The sequence below is a fragment of the Hemitrygon akajei genome, chromosome 3, assembly GCF_048418815.1.
Source record: "Hemitrygon akajei chromosome 3, sHemAka1.3, whole genome shotgun sequence".
NCBI lineage: Eukaryota > Metazoa > Chordata > Chondrichthyes > Myliobatiformes > Dasyatidae > Hemitrygon > Hemitrygon akajei.
Genome location: NC_133126.1, coordinates 183623004 through 183645832, shown reverse-complemented (window position 1 = coordinate 183645832; position 22829 = coordinate 183623004). Strand labels below are relative to the sequence as shown.

Below are 22829 nucleotides of genomic sequence, written 5' to 3'. Positions count from 1 at the left end.
CAAGAAAGTAGAAAAAAAATCCCACGCCCTTCAGCCAGTGATTTTTCCATGTTCTCTTCACCCCACACCACCCCCTCCCCTTATCCATTGCCAATGCCTTACTCTTTTCCCCTACTCGCTCCCCCCCCCCCCCCCCCACATACATCGAACACCGGCTGGGTGTAATACGCATGTGCCCTGTCTGGGGTCCGTAACTGGCACTGTCAATCATTAGGAACTGACCAATGAGATCGCTTGTTGCTCGCGGAGCTCGACGGGCTGCAAAGCTGTTCATGAATCTCAATTCAGTTTCTCAATGCGTCCTGCTGCTGCTATCCGTCTGCACTCTCTACACCGAATGACTTTCCACGTTGGCAAAGGGCGAGTTTCTAAAGTTCGGTAACTTTTGAAAAAAAAGTTTATTTTATTATTTTCCTGCAGTCAGGCATTATAAGCATGGACGCTTTGGGGAGCCCGATGGTGGATTCATCATTCGCCAAACGAAACCCAGCGCTGAGATTAGTAGACTTGGCAGGAGCTCACCACCATCCCCATCATCACCATCCCCCTCAGAGCATGACAGGCTTCCCGGGGTTCAGCGGCCATCCCCACTCAATGGCACACACGCACCCTGGGGAGAGTACTGGAGAACCCCGCCTGGGGCCGAGTCCATTCGGGCCTGAACACATGGGGCACCCTGCAGCCGCTGCGGCACTTAAACTCAGCCCTTCCCATCCCCACCACCATCACCACCATCATCATCACCATCATATGGCAGGCCACGCTGAGGTTGTCTCCAATCCAACGGCAGCTTTTGGCCCAGCGCAGGCGGCAGCAGCAGTCAGTTACTCGGTCTCGCACTCCCACACCAGCTACACTGCCCAGGCTATCACGGCAGGTAGAGACTTTCTCATCCGCAGAGATCTGACATCCTCAGTCATGCCTGGGCTCACAGATCAATATCCTGGCACAAGTTCTCACCACGGAATGTTTGTATCAACAACAGGTAGCTATCCCGGACACCATGGTCACCCCGAGGCTGGAAGCCACTCTCTATTCCCTGGACTGCATGATCAGCCTCCCCATGCAGCCCCAACTGGACACCATCTGAACGGACAGTTAAGACTGGGGCTACCTGGAGACATGTACGCCAGGTCTGAGCACTACAGCCAAGTGGCAAGTTCCAGGAGTGATCCTTTTGCTTCTTCCCCTCTACATAGCTACGGTGGCATGAACTTAGCTGCCCACCACGGTCCAGGTGCTTTCTTTCGCTACATGAGGCAACCTATCAAGCAGGAACTGATCTGCAAGTGGACTGAGCCGGACCCTGTCACTAAAAAGCCATGCTCAAAAACTTTTAGCACGATGCACGAACTTGTTACTCACGTAACAGTGGAACACGTTGGGGGACCAGAGCAGTCGAACCATATCTGCTTCTGGGAAGAGTGTCCAAGAGAGGGAAAGCCTTTCAAAGCCAAATATAAACTTGTAAATCACATCAGAGTCCACACTGGCGAGAAACCATTTCCCTGTCCATTTCCTGGCTGCGGGAAAGTCTTTGCCCGATCAGAAAATCTCAAGATCCACAAGAGGACTCACACAGGTCAGTACCTTTAAAGGATTGTTGTTTCGTATTTATTTTATTTTCGGTATCCGGAAGTTAACAAAATAATAGAATATATTTTCGATTTATGACCAGTGGGATTTCAATACAAACGCAAAATGAAACTGCTCTTTATGTGTCTTGGAAGATAGCCTAATTTTTACAGCACTTATATAAATCACGGAGCTCTGAAAACTTCGTAATATCGTGGATAATAGATAATTTAAACTGTTTTTATTGTAAATAGCCTTAAAGTTGCAAATTATGAAGCTGTCCTGCTTCATTTTGTTCTAAAATTAAACATCACTAAGTTTCTTTCTGTCAGACTCAGTTAAAAGGCTTTTTTTTTGGACAAAGCATGGCTTTCTAATATCTGTGGACGTTATGATATTAAGTAGATCTAAGGGAGAACTTTTGCACATGATTTACAATTATTAAAGAAAATATATTGTTTTTTTCAGGAACCCCGAAACATAAAGGGACTAATTTAAATATGTTTAATTTTCAATTTAACATTATCCGCTAGTTCGGATGTGTAAATCTTACCATCTCTATCGATCATTGTTTATAAATCGAAACATGCTATTAGCTCAAGAGTAAGTAAAGCAAGCGTTCAGGCCTAGCTTTCGGGGGGAAATGCCTTTTGCAGAACCATTTGTGAAACTTGGACATGTGTCAAAAACATCTGCTAGCTCCACTTAGCCGCAAGTAAATTGCATAGATCGAAGCTTATTCCAAGCTGCTTTTGAACTTCCCAGGATAACCTACAAGTAATGAAGCTGGAAGTAAAATTTTCACACTCTCTAGGACAGCTTCTATTAATTGGTTTTACAGCAGCAGTTCGATACGTCGCTGACACGTTTTGTGTACTGCAGTCTGCTTGAGCGCGGCCTTGCTCGGGTACAAAAAATTAATGTACACCCACGAAATCCAATCCTAACCCCCCCCCCCCCCACCATCTCACCACCGGTCCCCATCGCCGATCACCCCACGTTCTCCACCCCCGCCCTTACCCAACACCCGGTATTCCTTAAACGCCTCACATATTTCAGTACTACGATCTATTCGGTGGAAGCAAAACATGTTTATTGGTCGGTTTTGAATCCCAGTATAGTTGGCGGAAGGGAGAATGGGGGAGGGGCAGGGGATGAGGGCGCGAGGGGAGGGGGTGTGGGGGGATGGTGAATGTTTGGGGTGGTGAAAGAGAGAGGGATTCTCCGTGAAATCAATAGACACAATTTAACCCGAGGCACTCATCTGCACTGAAACTTCTATTCGCCCCGTCATCATGAAACGTGGGTTAGTATTTTTTTTCCCAATCGATCGAAGTGCACTTCCAGCGTACTTCGGGTCAAGAAGTGGTTCGTGACATTTTTTTAACAAGAAGAATCGTGGGTAGATATTAAATTCAAAATACATTTTCCCCTATACAATGTAAATTAATCTGCACAGATGGCGTCGTAAATTGCTGCACGTGGGATATAAAAATAAAATTCATGGAGCATTGTCACAAAATATGTAAAATGGATACTTCGGAAATATATTAAGCAATTGTGTTATTCCACCCCACACTTCTAAATCGTGGAGTATATGGCACTTGTAAATGCTTGCTATGCTCCTGGTGCAGGGCAGGCGCACTGCCTGTGCATATCTGACACTTGATAGCATTGTATTGTGCTTGCCTAAACAAACTTTCCCAGCACTTCATCGACTTCAGCTCAGCAGTTCAGAGTGTTGAGCACTTAATTTACAAGAGCTTTTCATTCGACCGTCCGTATTTCTAGTTATTTAAAATAATATAGCAACCAATAGAAGAGCTGAATGTTTTGTAGCGCTGGATGCATGCACATTCCCATATTTCAGTTAAATAGCATTCTCCATATGTTGCAATTAATCACTGTAATTATGATAAATATTGCATTTCTCTTCCAGTTTAAAATTGAAAACACTATTGTTACTAAATTCTTAAATAAAAAATAGCAAGTATAGTAATTCTATTAACAAAGTAATTATCTTGTAAAATATTCATGCCGTTTGATTGGCTTCAGTCCTTTATAGGCAGGTTTTATTGAATTGAAATCCCGTCCCTTTTACATTATTTATTTCAACAAGCATGAAAAGATCGCCTCTGGGTAAACAGGGACATCAGTACTTTTGTCACCTCACTTATAAAATATTACCATTTAAAGTTTAAATCCGGAATTAAACATGGATATCAAAATAATTTATTAGAATCTACAAACAGCTTGTAGAGTTATCACCAGGTAGCCATCTTTTCCTAAGTTATCTATGCAAAGTTCGGGCAGGCATTTAACACTTTTGTGTGTGTGTGTATCAGCCAAGGCTAAGCTAGCTGGTGAACTGACAGTTAACAAGGATTGGTCGCAGTTAATCTTACATTACTCACTCTTTTATACACAGCATTAATAGTAAAGAAGGAGAAATGTGTAGCCAGGAGGAGTTTAGAACTCTCGGGAATTGTCAGAGCAGACTTCATGCTCGTAGTGTCGGACGCTCCAGACACGGCACAATAACAGTGTTTATGCGTCTGGGCTTCCCCATGGGCCCACTAACTTACTACTCGCTTGTACTACACTAATATCGTTGATTGGCCGTCTCAACCTAGCAAGTGAAGGTCAAATTATTCTAACGGCTTTCTGAACGTTTGGCTAATTACGGTGTAATATTAAATCGACATTTTGAGAGTTCGGGGAAGAGAACTCTGTTGCAAACCACGTAGCTTTCCGCTGCGGCCACCGTTTTTTTATATTTACTGCACATATAACTCTGTATTAGTCTAAGATTTAATGATATTGAAATGTTTTATTAAAATAATTGCCAATGTAATTTTGTGCCGTTCCCCACCTTTGCTGCGTCAAACATTTATTGTAAATCACAAGGAGAATGCCTAAATGATGGCTAGCAGCCAGAATAAACTATACTCCATTCTACAAGAACGTGACTGCAATATATCATTATAATATATCAAGTAGTAATTTTAATATTTATTAAAACACTCTTTGGTGAGTAATGTGTACTTTTAATAGTGGAAGATAACACTTCAACGTCAGTAATGAAACCAAAATACCTTAACGTTTGTGACTCATCACTCTGCCCTTTGTGGTTTCCTTTTAGGTGAAAAACCCTTTAAATGCGAGTTTGAAGGCTGTGACAGACGTTTTGCTAACAGCAGCGACAGAAAAAAGCACTCTCATGTGCATACCAGTGACAAGCCCTATAACTGCAAAGTAAGAGGTTGTGATAAATCGTACACGCACCCTAGCTCCCTTCGTAAGCATATGAAGGTCCACTGCAAATCTCCTCCTCCAAGCTCGGGTTATGAATCCTCCACCCCTTCGCTGGTATCACCGTCTTCGGACTCAGGTCGGGACCCCCCAGCTCCAGCTTCCCAGCTTGACCCCATCACATCTTCCCACGCAGCTAACCTGAGCGAATGGTATGTGTGTCAGAGCACGGGAGCAAGCGGTATCCCAACTCCTCCAAGCAATTCATCATCACCTGGACCAGGAGAACATTCTTACAGAAACTCTGATCCCAGAACTATTCTATAACAAGAAACAGGACTATTTGGACATGAACTCACATAAGAAATCTCGACTAAATTTTTGTTCATTCGAAGTTTGCAACCCATACTTACCGCAACATTTGACTTGAAATACTTGAGTTTCTGGAGGCCCAGCGCCTAAGTAATGTGAAAATGATGTAATGCACTGGCATGCACCAAACGATGCAGACATGTATTAAAGAGGAAGTATCCTTTATGTGTGTGTGTATATATCTATATATCTATATATATATATGTATGTGTATGTATATATATATATATATATATAGTCTTGCATAAGTTGAAATCAATAGTCAGGAATAAGGCACCTTTAACTGCAAGGTATTTTCGATCTCTTTCAAGTGCCCCCACCCCCACTTTATCCCTTCCTCGTCCTACTAGCTTAAGGATTGTTTTCATAGGGCCAGATACTTTCCAATGTTTCTTTGGGATTTTCCTACTTATTAGGAAAAAAGAAACAAACTGCGATATTGTTTTGTCAAGGGACTCTATTACGTTACCGTTTGAAAGACAGGAAAGCGTTAGAAGACACACCTGATGTGAATAGTAATGTACACAAGTCTTTGTGGGTCAAAACAAGATGGATACTGTCTGTTTAAAAGCCTGTCTAATCTTTAAACGTTTTTACAAACATCTTCGTATTAGACATTTTACAGAATATGCCTGTAAATCATATAAATATTGGTATTGATATGCACCGTACGTCTGTGTTAAGTAATTCGTCTTGTTTTCTTGTTTGTTTTTCTTGCCATAATTTATTTAAAATGTTACAATTAAAAAAACATTTTGTATAAATGAACCAAAGTGTTTTATCACAGGGCAGTTAGATAGTGTATATTTCTTTCTTAGAATATTTTAAATCATTAGTGTGTGTTCTGTAAATTATAGTGTTTTATAAATGGAGGTTTGTACTTTGTAGGATAATTTTCTTTCTGTATTTTTGATCCTGTTTTGATATACATGGGTACTGGTTTGTAATAAATTGATAATAATAGGAACAAGGTTTAAAGACATTTTAGGAATTGACATATTTGTTGTTAATATGTATAGTAAAGCATTGGTTCTGTCCTATCTCTGTGACATATATAATTAATCACTCCTGAAGAACAAAACTCTAACTCGTTGAATTGGTCATGTTTTTTAGTCAGGAGCAATACATTTCATAGTACATCGTTTTATGCCGCAAGTATGTTATTCAAAGCGCATTTTCCATTTGAAAATAAGTAACATCGGCGAAGCACGTTTACTTTCTATGGAACCCTAAACATAATTGGTAAAGAAGTTGTAAGAGCGAGGTATTGTCGCGGTGAAACCCTACTGTTTAAGCAGAAGTCGTTCGAATGTGTACTGAAACCACTTTGTATTTTGACAATGTACTAATGAACTGTGCACAGTTTCCTATTGTATTGTCAAAAATTCACAAATAAATGCGTCTTGGAAAATTAATAAATTTTGTAAAATAAGCTGAAAAATGACTCTTTGCTGCAGTGTACAATGGGAAGCTAAAGCCACGTAGTTGTCACAGATATTACTACTAATGTAGTTTTTTTTTTACAGATGACTGCCGATAGACAAGATAGAAATAAGTGATTCCTAAACAAACATATATATGAAAACATTTAATCAGCAGAAGAAAGAATTGATAAATTACCACCGTGCACAAATTAATTTTGTATCAGTTTAGTGCAAATATCCCCCTGTGACACATTTGATGAATCAAAATCTATATTTGACAAAAATAGTAATCCTTCGGGAATCCCAACGAAGTGCAAAATAAACTTTGTTACTGAAACCCAAGTTGCGGTTAGTGATTGAAGTATGCCATCATTTCCCCCACTCGCCATTCCTCAAAGACATACGTACGCACAAAGACCTGGAGCTAAAGGATTGCCATTAGTAGCTATCGCAGCCTGGTCGTTTCTCTTTCACGTTTTCCGGTAAGGGGCCTAGCAAATGGGGATATAACGTGTTGCACAGTAAGGGGACTAGGTTGCTATGCAAGATAAATAATATGGGGTTAATATATTCGTTTCTCCCTTAGAGAAAGCCTAATCTACTATATATTCCAGTAAAGTCTGGACAGCTGTGAAAAGATATTAATAATCCAATCATCTTTTCCTCAGTTTGCTCTTTTGCACCGCCTGTGTGTAAGGCTGTCTGACCTCCTTCACAGCTTATTAAATAAGTTAGTTTGTTAATTTTCCCTTAATTACGTTTTCTTTGAGACCTAGCGCTGAAACCATTGCAGGACACAGAAAAAAAGAAAATGTTCGTGAAACGTTTTTTTTAAATTGAGGAAACGGGTCTTCAGAAAGATACAGTATTCATGTCTTAAAAGTGTTGAAATTCGCGTGAAAGACATGGTGAGCATTCGAACTTATGTTTTGACCAGTAATTAATCCAGAAGATTGGGGGAACCGACGAATAATGTCCATAAAAGTTGAGCAGCAGTAAGGAGAGAAACTTTCCACATGTTTATTTTAATTCACTTTGGGGAAACTGTGTGTTTCTTCCGTTTAAAACGGTAAGACAAAGTAAAACAACTTTTGATTAGTTTTGCAACCTCTCTTCAGTCGTATCTGGTACAAATTTTGCATTCAATTTTAAAAATTGAATCATTACGCTGGATAGCTATTCACCTTTTTTTATTTACTTGTTGCAGATGTCCACCCAGTTGCTATAGGTAATCCAGGCAGCTTCAGCTTCGGCTCAAAAGCCTGAATATCCTCGTGGAGACATCAAAGCAGAAAAATCTACAAAGAAGTATTTCTTCGCAACGGTGAATCTTCATGGTGAGTTAGGATTTCTATGGCAATAGACAAGTCATACTTAAATACTGAAAGCCAAGTCTGGAGCTAGTCCAGTCTTTTCATTAAGGACGGAATGTTTACTTCTTTAAGAGCCACATGTAAGCAAGTTTGTGTGTGCATTTACACGAGTGTATACATATATTTGTTTTACGGCGTTGCTACTTTAAAGAGTAAAGAAAGCCTCGTGCGAAGCATGAAGCATAACAAACATAAATGAAACATCAAGTATAACCCCACAACCTCCAGCGAAGAGAAAGGGACCGCTTGAGATAGAGTGTCAATTAACTTTTCTTTCCTGTTTCTATTTGATATAGTTACTGAGGGAGCAAGTTCAACTTTCTGTAAACTTTTTTAAAAAAGCACTAGGAGATTCTTTTTCCCGAAAAGAACGAGAGAGAAAATAAAAGACACAAGGACTCTAATCAGACTCGGGCTGTTCAAAGAGCTGGGTTTTAGAATTCCAAAGTGTGAGTTTTATGGTACATCAGCACCGCACACTAGGATCGCTATGGTAATGAACGGAGCAATAGCAAACTGCCTTCAAAGGAGGCACATTCGATTCGAGACACTCTATTAAGATACATTTGCGTTGACCTTTGGTTTCATGCTAGGTTAGTACAGTCAATCTTCACTTCATCATAATCTTTAATATTTTGGGGTTGGGACGAATTCTCAGGCGGATTAGGGATGGTCTGAAGCGAACTGGTTTGGCTTCTCGGAGAGGGAGCACAGCGGGTTCGATCTGGGTCCTGTGAGCAGATAAGTTGGGAATTCGTCTTTTAGTAATTGTCTTGTTGTTTATTTTATACAAGTACCCAGTGAATGGCGAAAAATAAACACGGTGAAAAATAACCAAACAGTCGAGTCCTCTTTAGTGAAAACCCTTGTGGCTGTATAAAAAGGATGGTACATTCTCTATTCAGGGCAGAATTCTTTGAAGTGGGAGTTATTATCTAAGAGATTCTTCCTCGTCGTCTTAACGACGCTGATGAAACGGAAAGCGTTCTTTGTCAGCGATTTGTTCTCCTCTCTGTCAAGCGTTTTCTGTCCGTTAGTTCTGAACCGTTTCTAAAGAGATAAAAGATTGAAGGACTTGTATTACTACCTTGAGCAGAGAGTGTTAGAACTGTTGATACATTTTAGAATAAAGGACAATTGAATGTCTATGTAATACTGCCGTACCTGTTCAAATCCATGCTCAAAAATGGTAGTCCATTACTGAAACTTCAGATGTGTGCTGCTGATATAAAAATGTCATAGAAATAGAGCGGTGGTTAAAAGGTCATAATCTTTGGGCGTTGAGTAGAGCATTTACCTAACTTTTGTTTTACATTTGTACATTCATGAACTGAATGGTTTCCGCACTATTATCGATCATTTAATATTCCTATGGTCATATAATATAATCGTAGAGAAACATTAATCTCGGGCTTTACATTTCAAACTACTACACGGTCGCCATTTTGTTCAATGCAATTTACTACAGTATTGTAGGAAGATTTAGTCGCAGTGATCTCCATTATTCAAACAGCATATTATGTTTTCAATTAATTTCTCTTGTCCAAATTATATTAGCAAAATAGTTTTATAAAACATTGCCTTTCAAGTCTTGTATTTAGCTTTAAATTAAAGATGGGAAAAATTTCACTGAACAACGTGTCAACAAAATTAAATGCAACCGAAGCAATAATATCGTTTGTATAGAATATACAACAACACACCGTAATAAGTGACAGCCTTTTAGATTCAGTTGTTTTACGGAGTTATATTGCACACAGGACAAACAGAAACACAACAAATGTGGATTTCTTTCCCCTTGTTGTTTACTATCCCTGAACGGATTTAGGGCCGAGTTCTTCCGAGTAAATAAATGCACTTTCTCCTCGCTCTTCAATCGGTTGTAATGCCTACATCTTTTGTTTGCTGTTCACTTTTTGATTATGTAGGGTTTTTTGGGGGGAACACGGCAAATGGGCACTATACAAGAAGTGCTAGGCATTACATTGCGCCTGACACCACTAAAAAGGAATCTGTTAAAAAGCATTCAACCTGAAACAGATTCTTTCAGCAGTTTTTTTTTCACAAAACCGTGTTTAACAATATAAGCTAGTTTTAATTAAACTATTCATAGCTCCATCCTTGTCGCCTTCGAAACTGGCCACAATTCCGTCCTGTTGGTTAAGTCCACGCTAAGTTAGGCCCAAGAAAACAATAGACATTAACTTTTAATCAGGAATTCTTTCTGATGGGATTATTATAGCATTGTGTCACGAATCAATCTTTTCCAAATTTGATGAAATAAGTTAGCAGTCTATTCGTTCCGTAAATAGCTGTCTCTCAATATGACAGACAAGTTGCGATTTGCAGGGAAGCAATCTTCTAATGAATTTATTATCATGATTACAAAATCTCGTCTCTGAAGTCCATGAAACGCTTTCTTATTTTGCATAGACATTCAGGGAACTTAGATCGGGACCTGGATCTCAGGCAAATGATTTATCGTCAATACGTTTCAGGAAATTATTGGCAACTACATTAGGTGTATGATGTTTAACACAGTAATAGAAAGGGTGCAGAAAATCAAATCGAACTGATGTCGCAAGTGTGAGATATGTATTGTAATCAAAAGTTACCCAGCCCGATTGTAAACTGATGTCTTCTAAAGTGATCAAGTCTTTATTTCAATTATTGCTCAAACAGAACGAATCTCTTAATGTAGATCCTAAATGTCTAGGAGTAATTCTTCCCCTCGTAACTAACAAGCAAAAATTAAGGATATTTCTATAAATTTTAGATACTATTTTCAAAATGTGATCGTTCTCATCTAAAATAATGTTTGATTGCATTGCTTAACTTAAATTGTTTTTTTGTAGTTATGTGCTATGACATCTGGTGAAGTGCTTCCTTAAATCAGGCACGCGAAGGTGAAGTAAATGGCAATTTACCAAAACGAGGGCAAGATTTCAGCCACATGATTTTGGTTAGTACTGGTTTTATATCAGTCGAATGTCACGGTTTTGATGAACATTTCTTAAAACATAATTGGGGCAGCAAGAAAATATGTAAATTTATTTTATTGAACACAATTTCATGAGCATCGCAGTTCGGCCCATTTCTTGGTTAAAACACAATAGAACCTAAAATTATACGCATGCGCTGACTTTTACACTATAGTTAATGGTGAAGTGAGCAAGCAATTTTTCCGGTGACTTAACAATTTTTTTCTGTCGTCTCTAATTTATGAACCTTTAAGGATCAAATGGATTTTAAGTGATCGAAAATCGAAGTTTAACCCCATATTCGCTATATATTCACATGCATGCTTACTTCAATATTTGTCCAAAATGGTGGTCAGAAAAAGCGAAGAGGTGACAACACTTACTAATTAATCCACACAGTGAAAGGCTATAATGCTTGACTGAGGATATGCAGATATTACACTTGACTATAGTCAACAAGAGATGGAAAGGCACGTTGGACAACATGTTGAGAGACGTGTGGCCATCATTAGTGGTTCTTTTATTGACACTGGCTTTGCTTTCTCATCGTTGACAAACCATTTTGGAGGGATTCATCCCCTGTTGCTTCCTATCATCCACCCTATCCAAGCTTCTGGAGAGCATTAATTAACGTCCATTCAGTGATAAGTTGTGACAACAAAGCAATGCATATATAAGGACTAGTATCCCTAAACAACAAAGCGACCAGAATACAAAACAATGCATTGGATAAAAAAAGTAATCAACTCAAATATTTGTTCCCGAGATTTTTGTCTTGCAAATTTGACATTCGAATTTCGATTTTGCACGTGAATCAAAAACATGGTACCTTTTTTTTCCTGTGATTATATTATGCAAAGAACTTGACGTCAGAATTTATAATTGAAACTGAATTTCAGCAACAAATCACCAGACTTTTCGAAGCAATATGCTTAAAAACATATTGTGTAATATTAGACAATATCTGTCCATCGCGTTTATACAAATTAGACGAAAGGTGGATATAACGTTGAAAATAATGGAGGTTTGATTCCCCCCCAGACACACGCACACCTAATCTCTCCGCGCCATGAGTTTCTTAAGATTGCTTAAGATTTCAACAGCTTCTTGTCGTGTCGCCCTACAGCTTTGAGCTAAGAACTGGATCTGCAAATTGAATAACGGGGGAGGGGGGTGGTATGGGAAAAGACCTTATTCTGCATTTACAAATAAACCAGATGCAGATTTAAACTATTAACAAAAATCACCGCCATTGTGATTTAAAATGAATTTCATGGGAAAAGCTGACTTCCGCTAAATGCAAGTAACGTTAATAGTGAAACAGGCTCTTAGGGAATGATAGGCACCTATGTCATATTATACAATGATCGTCCAAAGACATCAGATTGCAAGTTGAATAAATTATTGGTTAAAAAACATGCTCAGTGTGCATCAACTGAACACGGTTAGATCTTACAACATTCGCCCTGTTATTTATATATTCTTTCCAATGTATAACAAGGGAATAGTTCCAACTTGTTTAAAAACAACACCCTCCACAAGGTAATTTGAATAATGTTGCTTAATAACTTGGTTATAGTAAAACTAATAAGGAGCAGGAATGACGGAAGTTCGCTCCAAGAAACAATATTTGTCCGAAGCAATCACCCCTGGTAGAGATTCTGACGTCGTCAATGTCACCCACATGACTTATTAAAATCGTACAGCTTCGGTCAACCTTTGAAGCTGTGGACCATATGTTGATTTATACAATTCATAATAAACCGTAGTAACATCAAACATTCTGTGGTGAGTGCGGTTCCTAAATACGAGAAGTAAAAGCGCAGAGGCGGATAAGGACAAAGCAAGGCTCTGTTTAACCGACTAGTAACATTGAATTGAGTCTCCATAGAATGCAAAATACAGTTAAAAATCTATTTACTCACCCATGCAGGCAATAAACGTTTCAATATCTTTGGGGAGGATATTCTCTCACTGTCATTCCAAACGCATAATTATCACCTTTATTTCAAGAACGCCGTTGAAGTTTATTCATGAAACCTATTTATATAAGAACAAGAAGTGGCATGTGTCAATAATAATGAAGGATCTACTTTCGGCCCTTCCGTGGACCAAGTTCTAAGATATCACCTTCATAATAGGAGGTGCACTAAAGTTTGACTACTGAAGTAAGCACATGTGCATACTCTCAATAAAATATCCAAACAGCAAAACAGGGTTTGTTGCTTTGCTGCAATTATTATGATATTTAAATGCAAAGCTATCCACATAAAGAATGTACGATGCGAACATAGGATCTATGTAGACTTGTCATACAGCTTTAGATTATATATATATTGAATTTCCGTGTTTTTCGATTTACATGACAATAACTATTATAACTAATCTTGCTGGCGTTTTGCACCTCTACTAAATTTCACATGCAATAAAATGTCGTGCTTTTTAATTTTGAAAACCACACCGAGACGGATCCTTAAAACACGTTTGCAGAAAGACAACTGTGAAACTACATCATGTAACCTAAAGTAGCCTACGTTTTCATTTGGCTTGTGAATGTCTGTTGAAGACATGATATAACTTGCAATAAATGAAGTGCAAGAAATATAGCTTTGGTTTACTCTCGATAAATACCCCCAGCTCTATTTTATTTTTGAATGTAAAAATCAAACAAAGACTTAATCATTCTTGCGGCTTTTTTTCGCTCTAGCATCAATAAATGTGACGAGATGAAGCGTAGATATTCAAGTTTGTATAACTGATTACTTCTTAAAGTTTCCTTTAATGCACTAGTTTAAACTACATGTCCTCACTAACGTACTTTTTATTTCAGAACCCCCTCCCCTTTACACTTAAACGCGACATTTAACCCTAAAAGCGATAGAATCAATATATAGGCAATAAATGCACTGCATAATAGCTGAAAGATTCATCGATTTTATTACATTAATGTTTTGTAAGCTTTCAATAAATAGGTACAAAATTCTGGTGTGCGGTTCTAGTTGTAATGACGGTTACTGTAGTTTATATATTAGTTTCTGACAAACTTGGTATTTCTCTAAAACGGAAAACAACTCTTCAGTCCTTTTTCGGGGTACTGAGTCGCCCCTGTCTTTCAGGTAATGCTGGATTTGGCGACATGGCATATGATGATGTTAATTTCCAAAGTTTAGATTAATAACATGTAGTGTTCCAGTATTCCTCGTGCATCTGGTGCTGTTCCACACAAATCAATCAAGCATGCAAACTTCAGCTTTGCAGAAATGATAAATACAGCCAGTCTGGTGTTCGTAAGGCATGTTTCAACCATTAATATTTCTCAATATGATTTTAGTGCAACAGTAGCTCAATTTCATGTTCAACTATATAAGGGGAAATGAGCAATTAAATGTGCCAATATTTCATGTGCAATCTTAGGTAGGTACATTGATGCATCTGACATTACACATAAACAAATTGTATGACGTATTTGGGAATTGGCAGAACATATCATGAGCATACTGGTTGCAAACGAAGCAACAGCAGTATAACTCTAATAATTTCGAACCCGAAATTACAGAAACTTAAATATTCTCGTTTTGACATTTTCTTTCTTTCCGTTCTTTGGACAATTTAATACTTTTTTTGCCAAGAAAATCAAGCTTGCACTTATATCTGAATGGGAAAAAAAACGTTATTGGAATTTTGATACAGAAAATGCGCACGTTTGCATGAAGTGCCAAGACGAAATAAAAAATTAGAAACTGAAATAAATCAGTTGCATGCTCAGTAGTCTGGTAAGAAAGTTCACATTTATATTTGGCGACATGCAGTCAAATAGTGAAATTCCACATCAGGGGGAAAAAAAAGCCTGGTTTCTTCGTTGGATTTTTAATTACGGTTGTGGGTAAGGAGATTATTGTCATCCTGCGTGCATAAAAGAATCAAGCTCCCCTTTAGATTTCTAATTTCTGGAAAATAGAGGCTGACCTTTCAGAGGCTGTTATAGAAATACAGAGGTTCATTTGAGTGTGAAATATCATTTCATTGAAAAATAATGGAGTCGGTAATCCCACTTCCGGAAACTGTCCTGAATTATTTAACAAGACTCCTTTAATAGGGGATTAGTAGAAGCCTTAGAAAAAAATCTTTGCATTCTATTCAATGTCTTATTTTATGTTATAATTACTAGATATAAAGATGTACAGATTAGTATGCAGAAATCGTCCTGACAACACGCAGGTGCTATTCTAATCATTCAGCTTTCTTAATTAACGAATCATGTAAGAAAATAGAATAATAAAAACATTTCCGTGAAAGCTGAGGAGGTTTTGTTAGAAGCTCTGTGAATAATGCTTTTAACAGGGAACTCAAGGGTCAGACAGCAATGGACTGACTTACGACCTTTTATGTGGAAACAATCTTTAAGATTTAACTCACGGCTTATATGCTAGGGAGACTACTTTTTAGGAAATTGTATCTCTTCTAGATTCAGCATAACTTAGTCGTGTCTAGTCCGATGAGAAACGGAACTTATAGTAGTCTACTGTCAATGTATAGAAACTGTACGAACCCCTACTGTGTACCGCAAGTTTAGATGTCGAAATCTGTACTCTGCGGTGTGCTGCTCACCTTAGGCAAAGTTTTATATACTGGCTAAAATAAAAATAGTCTTCTTTTACTCGCTAAAAATATAGACGCCAAACTTCGGCATGCACCAACCTCCGCTAACAAAGCTGGCTTTAAATATTTCCTCCAGGCTGTGAATTGCTCACGTCTTGAAATGTTTGAGCTGGCCACCAGGTAGAGTTGCGTTACCCGTCACAATATACTTGAGAGAAATGAAAATGGGAGAAGTAGCACTTCAATCCATAAAACTATGCTAAACCGCACACGTTTTCTTTTTATACTTAGCATGTTTACTTTTCGGGTTATTTTGGTTTTTATTGTATGGAACAGTTCTGAATTTAATAATAATAGCATCGGAAGCGTTCTTAAAAATCATTCAACGTTTTTAGAGTTGCACTATTTATTTGTACATATGCTTGTGTTTATAAGATGGATCTAATATTTAGTTATGTTATAATATATCCAAGTGTGAGTAACAATAAAATTATTAAGCACTGACGTACAATTTGAATGATTAGTCATAATCTCCCCAAAATGCACGTGAGTACAATGGTCACATGACAAAAATCACAAGAATGAGATGATCTATATTTTCCACAATAATATTAGAAACAATTGCAAAGAGGAATTGTCTAACGAATACAGTCAGCCGATATACAAGTGACTGCCTACTTAGGATTTATCGACACATTCATTTTGATTGTCTTTTTTTGGAACAAACTTGACTGGCGTTTGCAATCAGTCATTTGTTTCAACGCTCCCTTTTCCTTTCTAGTAGCGGCACTCACCTCTTTCCCGTCTGACCACTCCCTTCAGCTTCCTTCCTCCTTCTATTCCCCCTTCTATTACACGCGCACGCGAGAAACACCCCACCCCCATCAAACACGCGGAGACACACACACACACACACACACACACACACACACACACACACACACACACACACACACACACACACACACACACACACACACACACACACACACACACAAAGAGAGAGTCAATGCCCAGTTCCAAGATTAGTGCAGTGGGTGTAAATGATAGGTTTTTAAAGAAGCAATGCAAAGTACTCCAGTAGTTTTCGAACACAATAAATGTATTAGGATATCAGCCGCACTCCAAATGATCACGCGTTAAATTATTTTGCTTTCACGGATGAAGAGGCTTTCTACAATGTAAATCAAGCGCCTTAGTTATTAAGTCTGAACACTAATCTCTAACAACCTTTACATAATGTGGCAGAATGTGCCACACTATTTCGCACCTGCACTATGAATAGATCGGTCTTTTGAATATAAGACACGCTTGTTGCCCTTGTGTTCCAAAGCAGTTGTCTGAATAAGTCAAGCGTCCTGAATGCCCATACTTGCTTTTCTCTTCTTCCTTTGATCACAGAAAATTTCTTCTAATTTGTTCTTTCCTTTGTAACAACGTTTCCAAATTAAAATAAACACTTTCCAAAATACTTTAAAGAATAAAAAAAAATCAACAGGAAAAAAAAACTAACATCTCTTGGGCAATATTTTAAGCTATTAACTATTGTAAGGTTGCAGAATGCAAGGAAGATTTTACATATTACGATTAAAATTAATGTTTGAACGAACATAACTTAGAATGATAACTTAAGGAGGGGAACTTTTTTCCCCACAAGTAGTTTGAAGACATTTTTTAGAAAAAAAATGATTGTGACCAATCACCCTCTGTTTAATTAATTGCGCCAATTAAAAGAACAGGGTTAAATAAAACCGTACACACAAAGGATTAAGGGTATAGAAGAGATTTCGCACAACAGTACTAGACAATTTATTTTGAAATTGGGCGGCTCGGAGAGCTTTCCCGAATACCAAAGAAAATCCATTAATAAATTAAATACATTGGTCAATTCCCTGTTTTTTAAAAACTTATCAGCAAACACCAAACCATTTTTAAATATTCGCTGGCAAACATATTTTCCCGGGACTATTGTCGAGATCTGACTATCATGCGCCTCACAGAGGAAGATGCAAAATTATAAACTAAAGCGGCTTCTATATGTTTGATTTCAAGACATATCGTAATCAATCTATCTCAGTAAGTTCAGTTTCACCTCACTACATCTACAGGGGATGTTTTTTGCGCAAGTGCATTTAAAAAAAAATAATCAGACTAACTAGTAGTTCACCAAGGGCATTTCATAAAGTTTGTTTTTTCTTGAAGTGGTGGATGTGAAAATCCCTGCAGGATAAACTCTAATGGAGTGCCCTGGAACGAAGGTAGCAAGCTGAGTGATCCGGGGCTCCTCGAGGTCAGACTCTAGACCACTGGAATGTAACAAAAGTCATATTCTAAATCATGGAAACAATTTGTGATGTAATGCGTACAGAAAAACAACCAACATTATAAATGTTTTTATTAGAACCACTATAAATGCATATAGTCGACACTTTACCATATTAACATGCTTTTGTGGGGTTTTTTATTTTAGTTTTGGTTACAACTCTACTATATCAGTTTTGAGTCTCTGATATATTAACCAGGGGAAAAACCCTATAGAGCTGGTCACGTTTGTAGCTTCTTTTATTTTGCATCAGGTGTTCAGTTGTCTCTGGAAAGATATCACAACCTACTTTCTCGGTTCTGCGTGCAACAACCGCGGGGGTCTATCACAACCCAAATAAGGGCGAATGCAGTGGAAACAACTAACTAAATTAGCTTCACGTCAATGTATTTCTCGACTTCATTAATATGTAACAGGGTTGCCTGTTAATCTCCTAAACCTGTGTTCTCTCTCTAAAATGGCACTCTGGGACAAATTGTACATCAGATCAATCACGCCTAATGCAGCAAGGTTTACTGAAGAAAAAAGCTATTTACACCTTCAAATGGAAGCTTTTCAGTTTTAAGAGAAAGGGTCATACATCACCAAGAACAAATGATTATGAATTGGTAAACGCGCCCTCCAGCGATTAGTTCTTCGACACTATTTATCATTTTTTTTTGTCTTTTAAAATCATCTGGCAGTCTCGAAGGAAGCATGACGATCAGGAAGAAACTAACACTGCAGGAAAGTTTGTTTTATGTACGTACTATAAGTCATCAAAACCCTACTGTCAAAAACAAAACGAGTGCCACTCTGTCCCAGCACAAACAAAAGTGTCCCTCGGCTTTTCAGTTTTATGAACACAATGTTGCTATACAAGAATATCCATGTCAAAATTGCTTGGTAATTAAGATGAAAACATTGAGGTCTCTGTTTTATATATAAAACAACAAATAAGGGTAACAGATAAATTCTGGATTCATTCATTTTTTTTAAAAGTAGACCGGTAGCAGACATTGACACACTATATTTCAAACTATATCAACTTCCATTTTGTTTCGCTGATGTCAGATTCACCAAGCCAAATGTGATCGAGTTGAGGAACTCAAGTATAGTATAGTTCGAAGAAACCGAATGAAAAATGGATAGAGGGATTGAAATAGGTGAATTGCCTTAACGGTGTTGGACTGGCTACATTCAAACGACTACGCCTACGCTGTCCAGGAACTCCGGAAGAATTGTGCATTTTGTAATATTATCAAAATGTAGCAACATAACCCAAAGACACCGTGTTGCAACAAGTTTCGCACAAGCCTAAGTGTATATCCTGGGACATAATATAAATTGGCAACTCCGGCCTATTAAAGATTCAGAAGTAAATTTATAGATCCAGAATTGTTAACAAATATTGCGGACACCGTGATTCGCACTTTCGACTTAAAATGGAGATTGTAGTGCAAAGTAAAAACGTTTCTGCCAGTTGCTCACTTACTAAATTAACTGAACATTAAGCAGGGCAATTGGTCTAATCCCGCTGCCCTTTCCTTTTGTACATCTTTCGCGAGTGTGGATTTCACTTTTATAAGGAATGCAATGCATAAAACTGTATCATGAATTGAGTGTAACATTATATGTGTTAACAAACGTTGGGGCAGTCCAAGGGGTCACCTCCCTGCTGTTTAAATGCAGGAGGATTCTGTTCCTTCTGCATCTTAAATTGACCTTCTTCCTCCTCTGGCCAGTATCGTTACACAGGCATGCTTTTGGGATAAATATTTAAAATAACTGTTTTTGTTTCAATATGTTACAGCCATTTGCCAAACAAAGATGGACTTCAGATGGAGAATTGGTTGCACATAGCTTTCGATAACCTCGCCTCTTTCAGGGCCCCGCCCACAAAGTACAGTGCATTTGATTTATTCAAAAACGCATTCGAAAGGATTAAGGGATACATTTGGTTTCTAATGAATGGTTTGCAATAACCACACTTTACACTAGGTGTTACACACCCTCCACATTCGACAACTTCAGGATCAGTAATAAAATGTTTCATATGTTTTTCTCATAAATCGGTTTTCAATAGTGTGACAAGTAGGTATTTTCTTGAAGTATCAAATTTAATATGTCTGGTGAAAAAAGAAGATAGCTATAACACGCCCAGTGGGAAGTCTTCTCTTTTAGTTCGCCATGGTGTAACTTTTAACAACAGGAACATTGAAATATTCACGAGATTACTCAATGAGCTAACTTCCTCCTCAACTGTGTTTATCTCAGGCTGGGGTGAGGGGCTATACCTTTAGATGTACTAATGACAATTTTTGGCGCATGCCATAAATTACATCCCACAGCTCTGCTAAAAAAAAATCACAGAAGTTTTCTTTAGAAAATAAATATAAAGGTTTTAAACACATAAACAAAGTTTTACCACAAACATTTGAAAAAAGTAACGAAATAATTCGTTTATATTCGTTAAAGCCGCTGCGAAATTGTTATTGAATCAGAAGCTTACTGCTCACCAATTTCCTCTTGTGTGAAGGTAAGTAGGTTTTGTTGAGACGTTGATTCCAGATAATGTCTATGATACAACTATAAAATGCAGATTTAATTCGTTCAACGACATAATTAACCCACGGCAGGTGATGGCGGCAAGGTATTGGTTTGGAAGTCGGGAAGAGTTTTGCTGAAACAAATATAGTCCATTCAATACAAGCAAATAACAAATGATTAAAAAAAAACTAAAATGCGCCTAATGCAGCTTATATCTATGCATATTTTGCAAATGAACCTCGCTTTCAATAATTGTCTTTACCAATTTTTAAGAGCGAATCTTATGAATAAACATGAGAAATAAGCTAAATAGTTTTATTATCTAAACAATCACTCATCCATATGTCAACATTTTCAAGTTTTCATATTCGAAATACATTAAATCTTCTTATTTAAATGACATATTGTGTCAAGTTAATTTCACAACGATTATTAATTCCGTAACTCCTGTAACCGATGTTTTTCGGTTTAATGCGATTTATTCATATTTAATTCTTAAATTTTTATATGAACAGATTGAAAAAAAAGTGCATGCAGGTAAGCAAAATTGTACCTTATGCCCTAAATATTTCTTGCGTTTAAAATGAGGCTGGGTAAAATGAAAACAAAAACTATTTTATTTTTAAGCGAGTTTTTACGAGCTTTTAACAAATGATGAAGTTGGGAGATATATTGGTGTCTCTGCATATGGAGTCTTAGTCACTAGATCTGTTCTCCAGTATTGTTGAGCGATACTGGAGCAGAATCTAAAGAGAAGAACATGGAACATGGTGGAGACAGGTGTGATGTAAAGAGGTCGAAATAATACTTGCATACTCGTCCCCACCTTATGCAAGATGTGACAAGAAACGGATAGCTTTTTCCTTTTATAAAATACTTCCCGTTCTTTTATGTCCACTATTTCACACTCCAGTTGCGAAGAGTGTTATGTAAAGTGAAGCTATTGTTCCCGATATATAAATTCATCTTTGGCACTTTACGAGACATCATACAATTTGGGTCATTGAGTGGTCTCCCGCAGAAAAGACATTATGTCTCCCATATTTACATACTTTCCAATATTTGTCAAACAATCATAAATTATAAATTAATGAAATGTTGTGGGGTCTTTGGAGATCCGACTAATGAAGACATTTACCTTTTTCTGATTTTCAAGTGTCTATTTGCAGGTTTAATGACATCTAGGCTATCACGGCTTATTAGGCTTTATTAGATTTTCTCTTCACACCCGCTGTCACTCAGATGTCTCTGCGTCAATGTCACCTGCTACAGGTACAAGAAGAAAAAAAAACATGCAAGCCTTTCTATTCTAAAATGTACAAAAACGAATGCTGGAGATCCAAATGTCTTGAAAAACATTAGATTAAAATTCATTTGATAGACCAGCTGCGGCACTATATGCACTATTTCCTCCTCCATCTCAATTTAATCTCAAAATTCATGCTGTATAGTTGGAATATAGAGCTCTTCCCCGCATGACATCTATGGACACAACGGCTTACAACAGATTTCTATTAATCAGAAGAACAAAGTACAAACACCCAGAAGTCTTGAAACACTGCTTTGCAAATCGTCTTTTCAAATGTCCAATTTTAGAAATGTTATGATCATTTAATATGTCTTTGCATTGATTGCAAATAAGAGGAGCCACCATGTTTTTTCTTTACAATCTAGGAATATTAAAATTAAATACTAGGCAATGTCAATCATTTTTTATGAGTAATTCAATTTCAGTAACCAGTTTTGCTGGGTTGCCTCGCAACAAAGACTCGAAGATATAAAGAACTGGGTAGGAAGCTAATGTAATCAAGTAGTATAATTCGATTGCTTATCTTACAAATTTCATGAACATGTGGTAAAACAAGTACTCTGTAATGTGACTACTCGAACAGACTCTGATCAAACCTCCATGCGCAAGGTCCACATGGGATATCGTTGGTGACTACTTGAACCCAGGCATTCTCTTAATTTAATTGCCCCCTCTTGCGATCCAGTTGGAAAGAAGAAAAAGTAAGCGTCCCCATTAAATTATTAATCTCCTTCTGTACTAAATAAATCACAATATCATGTGAGAATATACTTTATGTCAATGTAGTTACCTGCGTCAACTAAACCTTCCTAAGCAGCTTTGACGTTTGTGGAGAATGAAACTCCAAGTTTCAGTCTTTCAGATGTATGGACTTTGTCTCCTTCAGTTTAATACAAAAGTGTACCAAGTAGCACAAAGTAAGTGGAGTGCAAATCCAACTCTTGATGAATACAAATTTGCACGAGTTTTGTGCATTGCATTTCTAATTTCAATTTGCATTGACCGTTTGTTTTTAGAGTTTGCTATTTATTCCCAAACAAGAAATTACTTTTAATACACAGAGGAGAATTGTTAAAGTGCATGTTGGTAAAG

The 22829-nt window shown here is 37.6% G+C and overlaps 1 protein-coding gene and 1 long non-coding RNA gene across 2 annotated transcripts; one reads left to right on the top strand and one right to left on the bottom strand.

The window, feature by feature from the left end:
- The first annotated feature begins 228 nt into the window (after nt 1-228).
- Nucleotides 229-6640, top strand: zic4 (zic family member 4). The gene is made up of 2 exons (XM_073041550.1): nt 229-1582; nt 4718-6640. Exons 1-2 carry the CDS (start codon nt 436-438, stop codon nt 5152-5154), a joined length of 1584 nt encoding a protein of 527 aa, XP_072897651.1. The 5' UTR covers nt 229-435; the 3' UTR covers nt 5155-6640.
- Nucleotides 6641-8764: 2124 nt separating this feature from the next.
- LOC140725714 (uncharacterized) lies at nt 8765-13023 on the bottom strand. The gene is made up of 3 exons (XR_012098435.1): nt 12903-13023; nt 9161-9218; nt 8765-9046 (listed from the first exon to the last, which is right to left on the bottom strand). It is a non-coding gene; the product is annotated as an uncharacterized lncRNA (long non-coding RNA).
- Between the last annotated feature and the right edge of the window lie 9806 nt (nt 13024-22829).

Bases quoted from the DNA above. Each gene is read 5' to 3' on its own strand.
- zic4 (XM_073041550.1), top strand. From the start codon at position 436: ATGGACGCTTTGGGGAGCCCGATGGTGGATTCATCATTCGCCAAACGA. The intron at 1,583-4,717 runs GTCAGTACCTTT...GTTTCCTTTTAG, and splicing joins CCACAAGAGGACTCACACAG to GTGAAAAACCCTTTAAATGC.